The 16,024-nt window shown below is 40.2% G+C and overlaps 1 protein-coding gene across 1 annotated transcript in view; it reads right to left on the bottom strand.

Annotated features, from left to right (window-relative positions):
* LOC111218871 (receptor tyrosine-protein kinase erbB-4-like) overlaps positions 1-16,024 on the bottom strand; it is a 318,365-nt gene that overhangs the window by 111,904 nt on the left and 190,437 nt on the right. The window contains exon 3 of the mRNA XM_022741351.1: positions 15,639-15,825. Coding sequence (XP_022597072.1) covers positions 15,639-15,825 — 187 coding nt within the window. The remainder of the gene's footprint in view (positions 1-15,638; positions 15,826-16,024) is intronic.

The raw sequence follows: 16,024 nt of genomic DNA on the forward strand, positions 1-16,024 counted from the left end.
TGCCTTTTCTCTACAAACAGGTGATCTCCCCTCCCATCTATCATCTGCTGGTACCGCACATTTCCATCCTCGCCCTCCAGTCCCCACTGTTGCCAAGGGAATACTTGCAGATGTAACATGTAAGTGTGTATCTGTATTTGCATGTGCCTGTATATGTCTATGTATGCATGTACTGTACATGGATAAAAAATAAAAAGGAGGAAGGAAAAAAAGAGAAGGCATCAGAGTGTCTGTGCATACACTTCAGCTAAACTGAGAGTGAAAACACTATGTGTGTACCTGTGTGTACGTGCGTTGGAGTGCGTGTGCGTGCATTTGTTCATCTATACAATAGAAAGAAAGGAGAAAGTATGTGTGTGTTTGCATTTTGTTTCAACATAACAAAACTTTGCAAACTCACAATGCCCACTCACTTGTGGACAGCTTTGGCCCTGTTGAAGACTCTCTCCCTCACATGAATGCATACACATGATGAACATATTCACCAAAGTCTTTTAAATAGTCTGAGGAAACATCATGGCTTTTGGTATACTGGATTTTTTTTTTATTTTTTTTTTTAAACATCCTCTTATCTCCACATGAGAGTTGTTTGTCTCAATCGATGATCATCTTTCAAAACAAATAACTTGTGAGGTTCCACGAGGATAAACCCTGGTACTACTACTACAAAAAGTTGGGCTCACGTGAGACAGATTTTTAAAAAAGTCAGAACTGAGGCAGCAGAAACTGAGACATCCTGACTTTAAGTCCCTTTTAGGCCCTTCACTCCCACACATCCACCTTGCAATGCAGGCTTTCTGTTTTCACAGATTGAGTAGTTCTCCTTGTGAAAAGTAAATTCAATTTAATATTTAAAACTGGAGTGCCTGTTTAATCTATATATATTACACCTTGTCATCAGGAGACATGCCATCTCTTCCCATTGCCGGGCTGATGACACACAGCTTTGTGTGGTTTTTGTCTCCTGGTGACAAAGGAGCAATTGCTGCTTTTTTAATTTTTTTCATTTCAGATGTATATTAGTGCATGGATATCACAAAACCATTTACAGCTTGACCTGGATAAAACTAAAATATTACTTACACGCTCCAAGGCTCAGAAAGAGAACCTGGCAACAAGATTAAATTCTCTAGGACATACCCTTAGCCAACAGACAAGAAACCTTCAAGGCTCATGTAGGTCATGTTACCAAATCCAACCATTTCTCTTTCCGAGCAGCTAACGTGCTTGATTATATCTAGATGCTGTCCTATCCAGTCTCTACATTTGCAGTACATATAATTGTTGTAATTTCAGTGTCATATTAACCAATGAATTCTTTAATAACTAAAAGTTCTACATTGTGAAATGTGTCTCAGCATGCATCCCAGACTTCATCAGCTCCAATCTCATCTCCTATAAGGTCAACAGATAGAGCACCCCCCAGAGGAGCGGCATGCAATTTTAACACTGTTAACGCAGTCCCCAGGCAAAATGGTGGTACCCACTCAAATGTAATTGCACTTTTATGTGTTTAACTATTGACCTGAAAAGAACAACTGCATTAATTCGACTGCATAAAAGCGCTTCACGAGAGGTTCACCAGAGAGATGGCAGCGCTGGGATTTCACTGTCTCTGAGCACACTGCAGTCAGGAGTAGTAGTGTGGGCAGTGTGTGTGTGTGTGTGTGTGTGTGTGTGTGTGTGTGTGTATGGGCAGTGTTGAGTTGGAAAAAGAAAGAGATGAACAGAAAAAGGTTTATGGAAATAGGACCATCATAAGACCATGACAACTGGATGGCACCATGCTGGAAAGGAAGAAAAAGAGGGACATTAAAGATTGAACAAAGGCAAACACATGAGTGTTTACTTCATAAGTAGATATGTCTAATATGTGTCTTCCTGTGTGTCTCTAAATACATATTCCTGTCTGCATATAAATGTGGAGAGACCTTGTATACTGAGTGCACATTTAATTTTAACGTGGTGACCGACATTCATGGCTGACTGGCCAAGGCAGCGTACAGCAGCATTACATTCACATGCAGTGTCACGTGTGAGATATATATATATATATTTTTTTTGTAATAAACAACCTCTTCCATTTCAATGGAAAAAAAACCCATTGAATTAGAAACTGTTAGTCTCACCATGGCCTTTTATTTCAGTTAAACTTAGACCTCTATTTTTCCCTGTGTGGCAGCCCAGTGTTTGGATGGAAAACAAGTTGTAGAGCTCCATATAAAAAGGCTGAAATAAGTGACATTGAGATTAAAAAAAAAAAAAAAAATACGGGAGTAGCGAAGACATAAATCGTTTTGAAAGGGGCAAGGGCTGTGACTAAAACAGCAACAACAAACAGAAAAGGAGGGGAGAAATGGCTGTCTTTTAGCAGGCAGAAGGAGAAATAACTGCCTAGATGCACAGCAATAGATGGGCATGGGTATAAAACAGTACAACAAACTATTACCATCTGAAACAGGCATTTGTCAAACTGAATAAGTTTCGATATGGGAGCTTCCTGAATCATCTGATGATAATTTTATCCCTTCATACACAACAAATGTTTCTGTTTCTTTTTGTGTGGCACAGGATAAAAATTGAGTGGACTGAAGCTGTTAAGAAAAAAAACATTTTATGGTAATATTCAATCAATAAAACTGATAGATTGGTCTTTGCCTAGAAATAACATGGATCCTTTTTATCCTTTGTGTCACTCTGAAGGAGAAATGTTGCTGAGCTTTTCTCAGGGGTATAGTAGATGGCATGAGGGCGTCGGCCATAGCCCCATCCCCCAAACATGTGCCTCTCCTGCGCCATGATAATTGCATTCGCAGGCTGCTGATTAAATTTGGCCCATCCCTCACGCAATTGTTTCCTATGAGTCTTTATGAAAAATGGCTGAGATTTAGGGATTATGGAATTATACCAGAGCAAAGCAAAGCATCTGCTTAAAGACGAGAAGAGAAAATCATGACACAATGGTTATGGGGGGGTGGGCTTGTATCCTTGCTTATTTTCAACTTAAACTGCGATAAAACCCTGGTAATCTGAGCTTTATAGATGGGGCGGAGGAGGAGAAAACCATATTACAACACCTTGAGATAAGACAAATCTAAGAGCAAGAAAGAAAAACAAAACAATGAAAACAAAGGAGAGAAGAAACAGAAAAAGTAAGACTGAAAAGATTATCAAGGGGACAAACAAGTGCGTGATTAAAAAAAAGAGCAAAAGGACCTTCAATTGCTGCTGCTGAGGGCCACTTAGCTTATCAAGCCTGATGTGTGATCAGCCTGCCAGCTGAATTAAAATGAGCCACACTCTCTGGAATGGGCAAAACAAAACAGGGTCTGAGAGAGGCAGAGAGAAAGAGAGGGAAAGATGGAGAGACTGAGGGGAGAGAGCGTATCTTACCACAAGCATACCAAGTATGTTGGTTTTAGCACAGAGGAAGCTAGCTTCAGTCAGTGCATGGTTTGCTAAGGCAACAACACGTCATTGAGGCCTTGTTATTCCAGGCCTACTGGGAGACATTCAGTAACACACTACAGGCCATGGCTCTCGCTTTGTTCACACAGCACTCGTATGTCCGTCAGCCAAGGTGGGAAAAGTCCACCCAGAGGACCGTGAATTAGATTTCAAGTGAAACCCTACACCACTAAAAAAGAGCTCTAGCAGAAATGGCTGCAAGCTGCCGTCAGCTTTTGACTTTGCCGAATTCACCCCGCTCGCTCTTTGTCAACAAATCCTTCACACCTCAGTCAAAACTGCACAATTTGTTATTTAGATAAAATATCTTTTTTTTTTTTTTTTTAAGTCCTTCAGTTACATCTGCATTTTAGAGATTGGAGGGTCTGTGCTAATGTCACACAAGGGGCATAGGTCTGACTTGTTAATAGCCATAACACCTGGGAGATAACAGGAGAGATACCAGGAGAGCCACGGCAAAACTAGTGTTTTTTTTTAACCCATAAAAATCCTGAACAATGTTGAACGAAGGGCTACACAATGCCTACCAGCTAGAACAGCTATTGTCATCACAGGTCATAACTGCCCCCCCCCCCTTGTCAGGTAAGGGGGAAAACCCCTCCCCGCACAATTTTCTGACAACAGAAATGGGGGAGCTGTGTCTGAAAATTTCTGTAACATTCCAAAGCTGACAATCTGACATTCACCCTCACTGACTGGCCAGGTGTGCCAGGTGAGAAAGTAAGCAGGGTTTAAACTTCTTTTTCAAGCCCTCTTTTTTCATTAGTTACACACCTGTAGCACTTGGTTGTAACAATTTTTCTGTCTACAACAAAGAGGCGACACTATAAATGGCTTCAAGGACAGGCCGTCTGTGCTATATATTCAATTAACTCCTGCATCCCTCCCTTCCCTCCACCAAGGCAAGCTTTTCACTGTGCCTTCTAATGTTATAAACACTTTTGCCTTCCAATGTGGTCAGACAACATGCACACACAAATTGGACAAATGCAAAAATCATCCCATCAACCGTACAATATACAGGCTCTAAGTTTTCAGACCTGTGTGTCAGGTGGTTTTGGTAGAAGGCCATGTTTCCTGCAGTGTCCTCTAGTTTTTTTTTTCAATTTAACAATGTAACAACAACCATTAAATGGGTTTAAAATGATCAACATCAGCGTTGCAGCTAAGACTTTTTCACCACTTGACTGCTACTTTTACATCAAGTACAATAAAGTGCAACAGTAACAGGGGAAAACATCAATAACATCTGAATTAACATATAATAATAAAGTGTACCAAACAGACTACTGTACCTTACAGCCTGTTAACTAGTTTAGACCTAATATTATCAGTTAATTTTCCATCCAATGCTCACAGTTGGATTCTCCCTCGTTACCCTGATACTGCACTGGATAAACTTTCATATTGTTTTTGATCAACATTAAAAAATAAACATTTTGTCCAATGACCACTTGAACTTCCTGTTGTTTTGATCTTCTTTACTGTTGTCAAGGTAAGACTGCTTCCTGTGTCTGATGGCAGCCGTCACTGCATTGTCTGAGAACACAACTGTGGAGCAAATGCTTTCAGGCCACATCTACCAGACTGACCTCAGTGTATGGGCAATGAAATGCCCCCCCACCTTGCCTGGTGGTTGCAATAGCAGACTATAATAAAAACCTGAGTACAACATTATCAAAATGGGACCATCTGCTAGACGTGGTTGAAAAATCTGAATCAGAAAAATACCATCAGAGGATGCCAGATCTGTTAGCATCACAACAAAAAAAAAATGTAACATGGAGAGGTGGCAGAGGCTTTTTTTTTAAATTTTATTTGGTGAAGTCATGCCTGATGTTGCGTATAGTAACACCCATCATATCTCTATGGAGACCTGAGATGAACAGAAAAGTCCTTTTCATGTCCCATTACCCACCACTGCCCCCATCAATCGCTGCTCCACTTACCCAAGGCTTCGGCCTAAGAGGCAAAAAATAAGCATATTAATTATTAAGCTGCCATGGGAGAAAGGGGAGGAGTGGTAGGGTTGGAGGGTAATGTGTGTTTATGTGTGTGTCGGCACTGAGGCAGGGTTATTAAATTGGTTTTGGGAGCACAGCTTCTGTTAAACTCATGGAAAGCAAGCCCTAATGCTAACAATTTCAATTGGCGGATGCAATTGGAAAGCTCTGGCCTTTTATCCAACCGTTTACAATTACCCTATATCTTGTCAGCATGTAAGGTATGCTGAAAGACCTGCAGCTGAAACACTAACATAGACCTGAAGTCTGAAGTTTTTGTAAAGCAGCACATTCTACAACATGCCACAAAAAATGGATACCAGAAGATGATTACACCGACAACAACTGCACAAAAAAAAAAAAAAAAAAAAAAAAACACCTACAAGAACAAAAAACAGTCTAAGAAGACACACTGCTACCTGTGTGATTTCAGAACTTGTTTATACTAATATTAAAACACCTCATGTCTTCAACACTGGAAATCTTTTATCATTGGGAGTCCACAGGTGTCCATTTAGGCCTCTTAACTAAGTTGATGGAAAGTGACATTTTCCTCTGTGGCTTTTGAGACCCACCAAGCTGTCAGTCAGCTCCTATTTCATTTGCTTTCCCACTCATTTTGCTCCTCCTCTGAGATGAGCACTGAGCGCCTCTGACATCAAAGACCTGTCTGGAACACAGTCTGGCCTTCAGAATCAAAGTAAGAGCTGCATGTCAAGACTGCACAGCCATGCACTGACATGCTAAAGCTGCAATGACAGCCAGTCAGTGACAGAAAGTGAACATGACAATCACAGTGCGAGTGTTTGTTTTGAATCTGCCATCGAATCTGAGAGTATTGGCGACTTTTCAAAAAGAGAATAATGAGTAGAAATAAGGTACAGTATACACTGTACAAACAAGAAAAAACTCTCAATTAATTAAAAAAAGAAGGGTGAAGACCTTCATTTGTTTGTTTGTACGTGTGTGTGTGTGTGTGTGTCCACTTGAGGTTGTCTGAATGTTGTGTAGTGTTACAATGCAGTGTTGACACAATCAGTGAAGGGATAAGTATTGATATTGTGCAAACTTGTTGCAAAGTGCAGGTAGCTTATCACAAAAGATGCTAGATGTTTGCAAAGTTTATCTAGGTTATTAAAAATAGTTGAGAGAAGAGTATTAGTGGTGTTTTAGCTGCACTAAATTTAATCTAAAATCCTTATAAACTCAGATTTCATGTACGGTGCAAATCATATGAATAATGGTTTCAGTTTTTAGTCCAATGATGAATAGCTGTTGTAGGAAAAACTGCCCTCACCAAAAACAATGACAGCATTTGACATTTATTTATATGCTTAAAATAACCTATGTTGACATTTTTTGTTTGCAAATAATGACTGTCCTCCCTCAGATGCAAAGGTAAAATTCATGTATTAGTGTAATACCACTGCAAACTCTCTTGGGAAGGAGGTCAGGGAAGATGGTTCAGCATTACAAAGTGTGCAATATTCTATATTTTTCTCTGTGTAGACTCCCACTGTTGCACAAACCCCATTAAAAAAACGCTTATACTATGGCCACTGTGAATTCTGATTGGCTAACAGCTGTCCATTAACTCTAGTTATGGATAGTATAACCAGACATGTATGACAGGGGAGTGTATATGTCACTGGAAATGAGTAAGCCATCATTAAACTCTATGATTGTGTCAAAGGAAACTGTGACAAAAAGTTTGTTGATGATCTAATTTTGATTAAGACAATAAGGCTCAACCTTTATATAAAAAAAAAAAAAAAAAAAAAAAAAAAAAAGGAACCACTGAAAATGAAATTATGAGAAAATGTATTAAAGGTCTGGGCAATGAATAAAAACTAAATGATAATGAGAAAGACTGACGAATGGACAAATGAATTAATTACCAAGTTAATTGCCAAATCTTATTCATAAGCCTTCATGCAAATCACACACTCTAACCTAGCCCCTTGAGCAGTATCCTCTGCTGCCTACAATGTCTCTTGTTCAGAAGTTGAATTAGGCACTCGACCTGTTCCACTGACGTTAATGAGAAGCATCTTGCATCCAGCGCTGATGTTATTGGTTCTTGAAAGAAATACAATTATCTACAATTGACTGAAAATTAGACAAAGACAAAAACAGCTGGACTGCACGTTTACCTATGCAAAAAAAAAAAGAATGTAATGTGGATGCAACATACTGTTCAGTTGGCTATCGTTCGTGTTGCTATCGAAAGAATAAGTTCCAGGATTAATGTCAGGACAATCAACCATCTAAATCTTCCTTTAATGCTCAATAACTAAATATTAATATGTTGTCTTACATTTTAATGTCTCCTCTGAAGCTAAAACCAACAAGTGAAGGAATCCAGCTTCTGAATGGTTTACTGCTCTGCAGTGGAGAGAACAGGTATCTGTACTAATGAGAGTGGTTCTGTTCAAACAGCTGGAGTTTGGGAATGATAACTGGATTAATGAGTAGAGTCGGTCTGTTGTATTACTGCAGAGCTGCTATACTGACACAAAATTTGACCAAAACTAATTTACACTTTCATCAAAAGACTATGACCAGAACTAAAACAAAAGAGAGCTTGGGAATATACTTAATAATGAGAACATATTTGATCGGCTATATACTTATTCAACACTTTATAGTAGCAGTGTTTGGTTTAAATCATTGCTCAGTCCAAGCGGCTGAAAAACACATGGTAATTTACATAACCTACAGAGCAAATTAATCTCCAGCACACACACTTAAGCAGACACAGTCACACTCATGTCACACTCATGCTATCCGGTTTCCTGCTGGAACAACGGTAGAATTCAGACGAGATTTCAACTACGTGAACAGCCTCCTGTTGGTGTCTGAGCCAGTTTTACATCTACATCATGGCAGATCTTAGCCTGATCTAAGCCATAGCCAGAGGGGATGGAAATGCTAGAGAAAGAGAGAGGAGGAATATGTTTCGATTATTAATTGGCATTAAAATTCCTTCCATACCTACTTTAACTTTTAATGAGGTAAAAGTCGACTCTCACTTCCAGCAGGCCGTAAAGGTCCAGTTTGGATGGGAAATTGGTAATAAAGAGCATGCAGTCGTGTTTAGGCAAGTCTGGATATTTCTCTAGTGAACAAAAGATGAAGCAGAGGTTAGGTTTGGACTGGACAATATTTCTAATCAGCTAATATAATATAGATAGTTAGAGTCCTTCTAGGGCGCTCACTAATGCAGTGATGGGCTTCGTCATTGTGAATTATTTATTGGAAACAGACATTCTACACATATGAACAATACTGTACTCATGTATATTCACACATTAGCATGCTTGCATGCATAAAAAACAAAGGCATAAGTGGTCCCCAGAATAGAAAGAAGTACTACCAGTTCTTTATTTCTGATTTACATCCAACTAACCATTTTATCTGAGAAACTCCAAACTGTTTCCCTCACATGCATCTAAAATGTCTGATATTTAACAATTTGAAAGATCAGAGTTGTTGATCAAATAGGCTTTTGCTGTCTCTTGGGGGAAGAAGCATCAGATAAACATTTTCTCCACTTCGAGAGTTAAGACAGTTGATAAGGCCCAGTTCTTTGTTCTTTGTTCTAGGAAATAAATATGTACATGATTTGCTGAAAGATTAAACTAAATCTGCTTTAAAAGTACCATTTTTTTTTTTTAAAAAAGTAGGGATCGCAATATTAGAGGTAGATGGCATTTGAAGTTGAGGGGTGATTTTATTCTTCCTTCAATGATGCCAGCAGAATAATCACCATCAAAACAGGGGACCTGAGCTGCACCATGGGGAGTCAATCCAAGGTTGGATTCAGGCTGTTTTTTTAGTATCAGCACCTGTCGGTTATTTGATCTAAGTGTAATGATTGCCTATCTGCCCTTGCTGTTTCCTAATGTTGTGAAATTACTTCTATCTTTTAAACTTTTCTTACTTTTTCCTCCATCCTTTTAATTATAGATTCAAAGGGCCTTTTACTTTTTTTGTCCAAACTCATGTTACAGATTCCTGCGATCGGTTTAGGGGATAATGCAGTAGACATAAGGTGGTATAATAACAGTTGCCTTAATGTTTGATTGAACTTTGTCAAGTCTTGTAACAGGTTACTGGGAAAAAGAAAGCATGGTTTAACACAGGAATTCTGAGCAAAAACTTTAAAAGAGTTACATATACAGAGTCCAGTAATTTTATTTACGCAAAACTCAAACAAAGACACACACACACTTTTAATTGGTGAAGATCTATTTTGTTATATTATTTCTCCTTTCTCAAGGCAGGTTTTGACGTTGTTGTCCATTAATATTTCATAAAGCACAGTTATTTTCTGCTTATTAAATCTCAAACATTATTAGAGTGGAGAACATAACAAATAACAAAGGCAAAAATAAGCAACGCTGTACCCTTAAGGCCGTGCTGTGAGCGACACTGTAAGATTATAAAAGTAAGAAATTATTGAGGATATGATTGTGGTTTGTGATGTGGGAGACTTGGGCCATCGTGTGCAGAGGGAGCCAAAGGTAGTGAAATATAAAACATTTAATCCAAAAGCATGTCAATAAATACTTTCCTGTCGTGTTAGGTTTGTATAGTGGTGGAAAATTAAACAAAACTATTAAAAGAAAGTTTTTGAGAAGTTGAGCTCTGCTGCTCCCATGGCAAAAAAACCAAACCATTGGCTCTAATAGTCTCACTATCTCTGTCACACAGTGGTATTACAGAGCAATCAATTAACACCAACCACCACTGATGGCCCGTTCCGGACTTCAATTTAACATGTGCCTCTTCACGATCCACATTAGGGGCTCACAAATGTGACAATATGAATGTCGTTCTTCAGAAAGAGAAGTCCCTCTTGCCCCCTTCCTGGAGCGGTGAAATATTGAGTGTGACACAGGAGTAATTGCATGGGAAGTAATCAATTAGACACACAATTGAAGGAGACCTGAGGTCTGTGGGCTGCCAGGCAAGAGGCTCGACTGAATCCTGGTGACTTGCACTGAACCAATCTTGCCTGCCTCTTGTGGCAGAATTGCTCTTTCTTCTCCTGGAAGTTAGACGGTGAATGGAAGTCTCAGGCATCAGAAGAAGGCAGCAATTTCATGCCCAACTCTCAGCAGTCCCTTGTCTGGGGGAAACGCACTGACTCAAATCGTCCCTTTCACCTTGCCCCATTCCATCCTATTGTTTCGCTGCCTCCCCTGTGCATGGCCGTCACAAGATGCTAAACAGGACATGTTCAGCAGATGTTAGCATACGTTCACTGAGATTTCCCCGTTGAACACTTGCAGTAGGCTTTGGAGATCACAGTAGGACTCAGGTGCTCAAATGGGTGTCGCATACAGTGCAAAAATGGCACCGACATTATATTGCATGTGTTTGTGTAAAAGGCATGAATGCGACAAATCAAGACAGCCAACTAAAATATGATGAGAGACAGAGAGCCAAAGAAAGAGGGATAAAAAGATGGAAGAAAGACAGAAAATGGGATAGATAAAGAGAGAGCAGATGGGCCATGAAGGAGTGGATAACGCCATGGCGTAAAACACGGGCGTGTGTACATGCATGCGACGAGAGAGGATCATTCAGCAGATGGGGCCTCAGATTGGATGCCTCATTTTGGACAGACGCAGTGCAGGCGTAGGGTGGTTAGAAAAATGAATCAACAACACTAAACAAATCTGAAAAAAAAAAAGATACTGGATGAAATGAAGGAAAGGGAGGGGGTGGCAGTAAACTGCGTTAAATCAGAAAGCTCAACACTGTTGTGCTCCTTATTGAGGCTGTTATTATTTTGCCAGAGAAGCAGGCTGTAATTACCATGTGAAAGCACCGAGGCAGCCCAGGGTTCATGTGAATCCCGACAAAAGTGTTGAAAATGTAAGGAAGGAGGACGCTGCGGGTCAGTGTGCATCAAAATAAAGATTAGGAAAAATGTCAGGAAGTAGCTCTGTTTAACCTTTTTCTTGGGTGGCAGGGAGAAAAGATAGAAAGAAAGGTGCTTATTTGAAGTCTCTCTTCGCGGCAAACAGAGGGTTCACTTGTAGACCAAAAAATGGATAACCTTGTGAGGACGTGACTTAGTGAGTGCTCGGGTCCCTATAACATAATGGCAAACAAACGACACATCTAAACTTAAGCAAAAAGTGTCTTTTACATTTCCTATTCCCTTCTATACACCCCCATGCACACACACACTATCCCTCAACTTTTCCCGGCTTGACTGTGCCTTATATTTCATATTCATGAGGATAACTTAGCTAAGCTTGATTGAAAGGTGCATTGGAGGGAGTCCTATCCCTGCTCAGCCAGAGACCTCCTCCACCCCATCCTCCAGTCCCCTCAAATCCAGAGAGTCCACTCGCAGCTCGCAGAAAGTGCACCAGAAAAATCAATAAGTGCAATGCTACAATATACTAGCGACAAATTGATTTCATCCCAAAGCAATTTCGACCCAAGTGGAAATGCAGTAGCGTTAAAAGCATTGAGGGGGTCTTTGACTGTGCCTTCTCTTGATTAGCCCCTTATGTAGTTAATAAGTTTTATCCTCTTATATATGTGTTGCTTCTGGATTATATTGATCATTTTACACTTCTCCTGGGGGCTGTTGGCAAAGGAACGATGGACTAATATGACAGCAACATCAAAGGCCTTGTAATAAATGAGACAGCTAGCCTTGGACTCACGACAGCACTTGAAGGAAGGGAAGAGTTTTGATCTGTGCTGCTTGATGTACAGGAGTGGCTCAATCCTGATGGTTCAGGCTAATTTCCTTCTTTAACAGCTCACTGTAGAATCATGACAACTGCAAGCGAGCAAACTGGGACACAAGTGACTTGTTTCTACCCCCAGGAAGAGCTTGTTTAACTGTCGGGACCATCTGTGCAAAAAGCAGTGATATGATAGACCCCCCCCAAGACAAGATTCTTGTTATAAAGAGATAAGCTGGTAGTGGAGATCTTCATTGGTGCGAAATGTTGGACCTGATCCTAAACAGCCCCATCTACCATAACTTAACATGCATATATTCTAACGGATGCAAAAGGCACTTGAAGACCTGACCCAATCACATACTCAAGGATCATTAGAGAGATCACCAATACTGGCAGCAGCATGATGCGCCACAAATTAATGAGCAGCTAGGGCCAAGCTATACATGCCATTTCACAGTTCACACTCTATCTTGCCTCCTGCGGTGATGATGTAGCGACACATGACCACAGCTGAAAGCAAAACTCCTTGGATACACTGTTAGATATTAACACACAGACCTGAGACCTCGGGAAATAGAACAGAGACAGCATATAATTTGGATCTGATTTGGGTTCCAGGTCAGGTCTCAGTTTCTGGGAAGCAAGGAGACCACTGAAGACCTCTAGTTGGTATGTTGTAATAACAACAAACCCTCTGAACATGAAAGAATCTTCCTATAAGAAGACAAATAGGTTGTTATAAGATATTTTTTTCATCATTAACGAGAAAGTGAGCAGATTGTTTTCTATTCTGTTCGTTAAAAAGAACAAAAGATACTAGTGTGAAACTCAAACAGTCAGAGTTATGAAGTAGAGCAGATTCAGGCCATGGCTGTTGTGCATAACTTCCCCTCCACTTCATGGCTCGAGGCCACGGATGGCACATCAAACAGCAGCTTCTCTCAGAGTCCAGCCCCGGCTCCCTCAGCACTGGCTTCAACTTGGCACCACAATGAAAAGGACAGGCTTGGCAAAAAAGCTGCTGGTGGTGCTGGACAAATGCAATTCCCTAAGTGTGGCGCAACATGCAAGAAGGAATACAAGATGGAACATAACACACAGGCACACACTGTGGCTGCACACACACTCGCAAACGGCTGTGTTGTTTCCTGCGACTCTGGGGGATCACCAGGAAGGAACAGTTGAAGAAAACAATGAGAGACGTCTGAATTATTTAGAAAGCGGGTTTGGAAGCAGCAGAGACACGAACCTCGTGCCAAGCTTCTTCCTTACAAATCTAAATAAATTCTAGTTGAGGAATAAATAGAAATCCCTCAAAACAGACAGTATTTTGACAATTCTTGTGCAAAGTGATGACATTGTCTTTCTTACTTTGCCTCAGTGCCTCCTTGACATACTCAAAACCATGGTTATGTATAACATATATTTATGCATGTGTGTAATATTGCTCCCCAAACATCACTGGGTGGAAACAAGCTTTCGTGTACCATGTTCCACCAGTCCAGTCTAATTGCATTGGGAGCTCATCCCCACAGAGGAAGGAGCAGCAGAAGTCCTTTCATAACACATTTTACTGACATTCCTCATATCAGTGAGGGCAAGCATGGTACTTTGTGGTGCTAACTAATAAATCATTCAAATCTGGTTCCTCATGCTTCCTTATGTGTAAAAGACAATACGCAGAATGATTTATGTTATGATTGTACCAGAGGGCAAAAACTGAAAAAATTGAAAAAAAGAAAAACAGAACACGAGTGAAAGTGTTTTCACCATGGGGCTAAACACAACTGACCAGGCTTTACTGATGACACTTCTGCTTGTTATTCAACCAAAACACAAATTGCATCTCTTTCAGTTTCCAGCCTCTCAGAAGATTTATGAGGTTGGATTTAGCATCAGAATGAGTAAATAACACCTCTGATCTTGTGTTTCACACATCATGATCTGGCCCTGGCCCTGGCATGCCCCACTTAGCCCTGTTGTGGAAAAAACTCTACATCTTCTTTGCAAGTCAAGAGCTTGATTTCTTACTGACCTCGGGGTCAGGAGCCCTGAAGAGAACCGTGCAGCACATGGATGCCTTGTTCATAAAGAGGCAGAGCCACCCACACATTGTTTTCCTTCTTAGTACAATATCTATCAGTAATCACAATTCACAGTTTTCTCCATCTTCTGAGGAAACAGGCTTGGATCCATAGCCGAGTGGGTTGTACATCAGATGAGAATACTTTGTGTGAGAGCAGGAGTGAAATGACAGAAGAAATAAAGCGTTTTCACGTTGCGAGTCAGCATCATGTCCTTTAGTGTGATAGGGTTAATTGTGATAACAACACCAGTCAGGATCTTGGGAGAAGTACAAGAGGCAGACTGTCTGCATGTTCCCATCTTGTGTAAAGCTGATAGAAGCCAGTAAATAACTACAAGCACATTTGGCCAATTTATTAATCCCACTGTGCAATGAACCCCCCAACCAGTATTCCAATTGCAATTGTATTTTTGTAACAATGTTTCCTGAAAGCACCCATTTTACCACCTGTTATGCACATTGTGGGATAAATCAGGGATATCCTCACCATCTTTGTGATTGATCAGTGTGAAATAATCCTGATATCACTTCTTAGCATTGCTTCAAAGACAGAGGGCAGACAACTTTGTGCAATAGCAAAAACAAGATTTGATTAACACAGGTATGTCAGCAAGGGGATCTGATCACAGTTGAATTCAGCTATGAGACCTTTTCATAATCATTAACACCAAGGATGGCAATGTGAAACAAGGTAATGAAGTGAGTGAAGTGAATAAATAAGTTTCAGGTAAGATGCTGTGAAGCATTCATTTAATCCACCTCCTAGCTGTTACGTACGCAATTAACAAAACAAAAAAAAATTTTTAAAACCAAAAATAGGTTTCAAATTATCAGTCGGTTTCCACGTGACTGTAACCCTTCTGCTCTCATCTCATTAGTCTCACACTGGGATGCACACCATTTGCAAAGACAGCTTCAGATTCATCTCTAAATTATAAAAAGTAACATTACATGCAAGTTTTGGGGTAGATTGTGTCACTCACACTGGACAGTATGCATCACTGTAAAAGCAAAATCTGGGTTGGCATATTTTAAGCATATAGCTGTCATTAATCAAAACTAGCAAGACTAAATGGCTGAATTTATTTCATGTAAATTTTATTGTTATAGGGTCGAAAGTATTCAATCAACTTTTTACAGTATGCAGGATTTAGAATAGCTGCAAAGGTGTGCTAACCTGTTAGAGGAATTCCCAGCATGTGGTGAACACACACACACACTCCAGGAGGTGTGGAGATATAGCATGTTAAACATTAGATCTCTAATCAAAACAAACTCCTTCAAAGAATGGACTCAACACACAGATCATAGACCCAAGCACAGACACGTGAAGAACCAGAAAATAATAATTCAGTCACTCGCCTGTGAGGTTTTTCAGACCCAGCTGGCGGAGGCCGAAGTTTCCGTCACGTCTGTAGTTGAGGAAGATTGCGAGGGAGTAGCGGTCCTCATACAGCTTGGTTCCTCTGATGATCCTCAAGTTCTCCAAAGGCAGGTAGTCAAACTGGTTCAGGGCCACCAACACATAGCCTGTCACCTCCCGGATAGACTGTGGACACAGTTATGGAGGGAGGGAAGAGAGTTGGTGTGTGTTTTAGCTATACACAATACTGTTGCATTAGTTTAAAAAAAACACTTAAAATAGCAAATAATTTCTAAAGACACAAAAGTAAAAAAAAAAAAACATTTCTCTTCATGGATCTAAAATTATTGATTCTGCAAGTAAGCGAGCACAATATAAGAGGCAG

Source organism: Seriola dumerili, unplaced genomic scaffold, assembly GCF_002260705.1.
Source record: "Seriola dumerili isolate Sdu_G_001 unplaced genomic scaffold, Sdu_1.0 BDQW01000052.1, whole genome shotgun sequence".
Taxonomy (NCBI): Eukaryota; Metazoa; Chordata; class Actinopteri; order Carangiformes; family Carangidae; genus Seriola; species Seriola dumerili.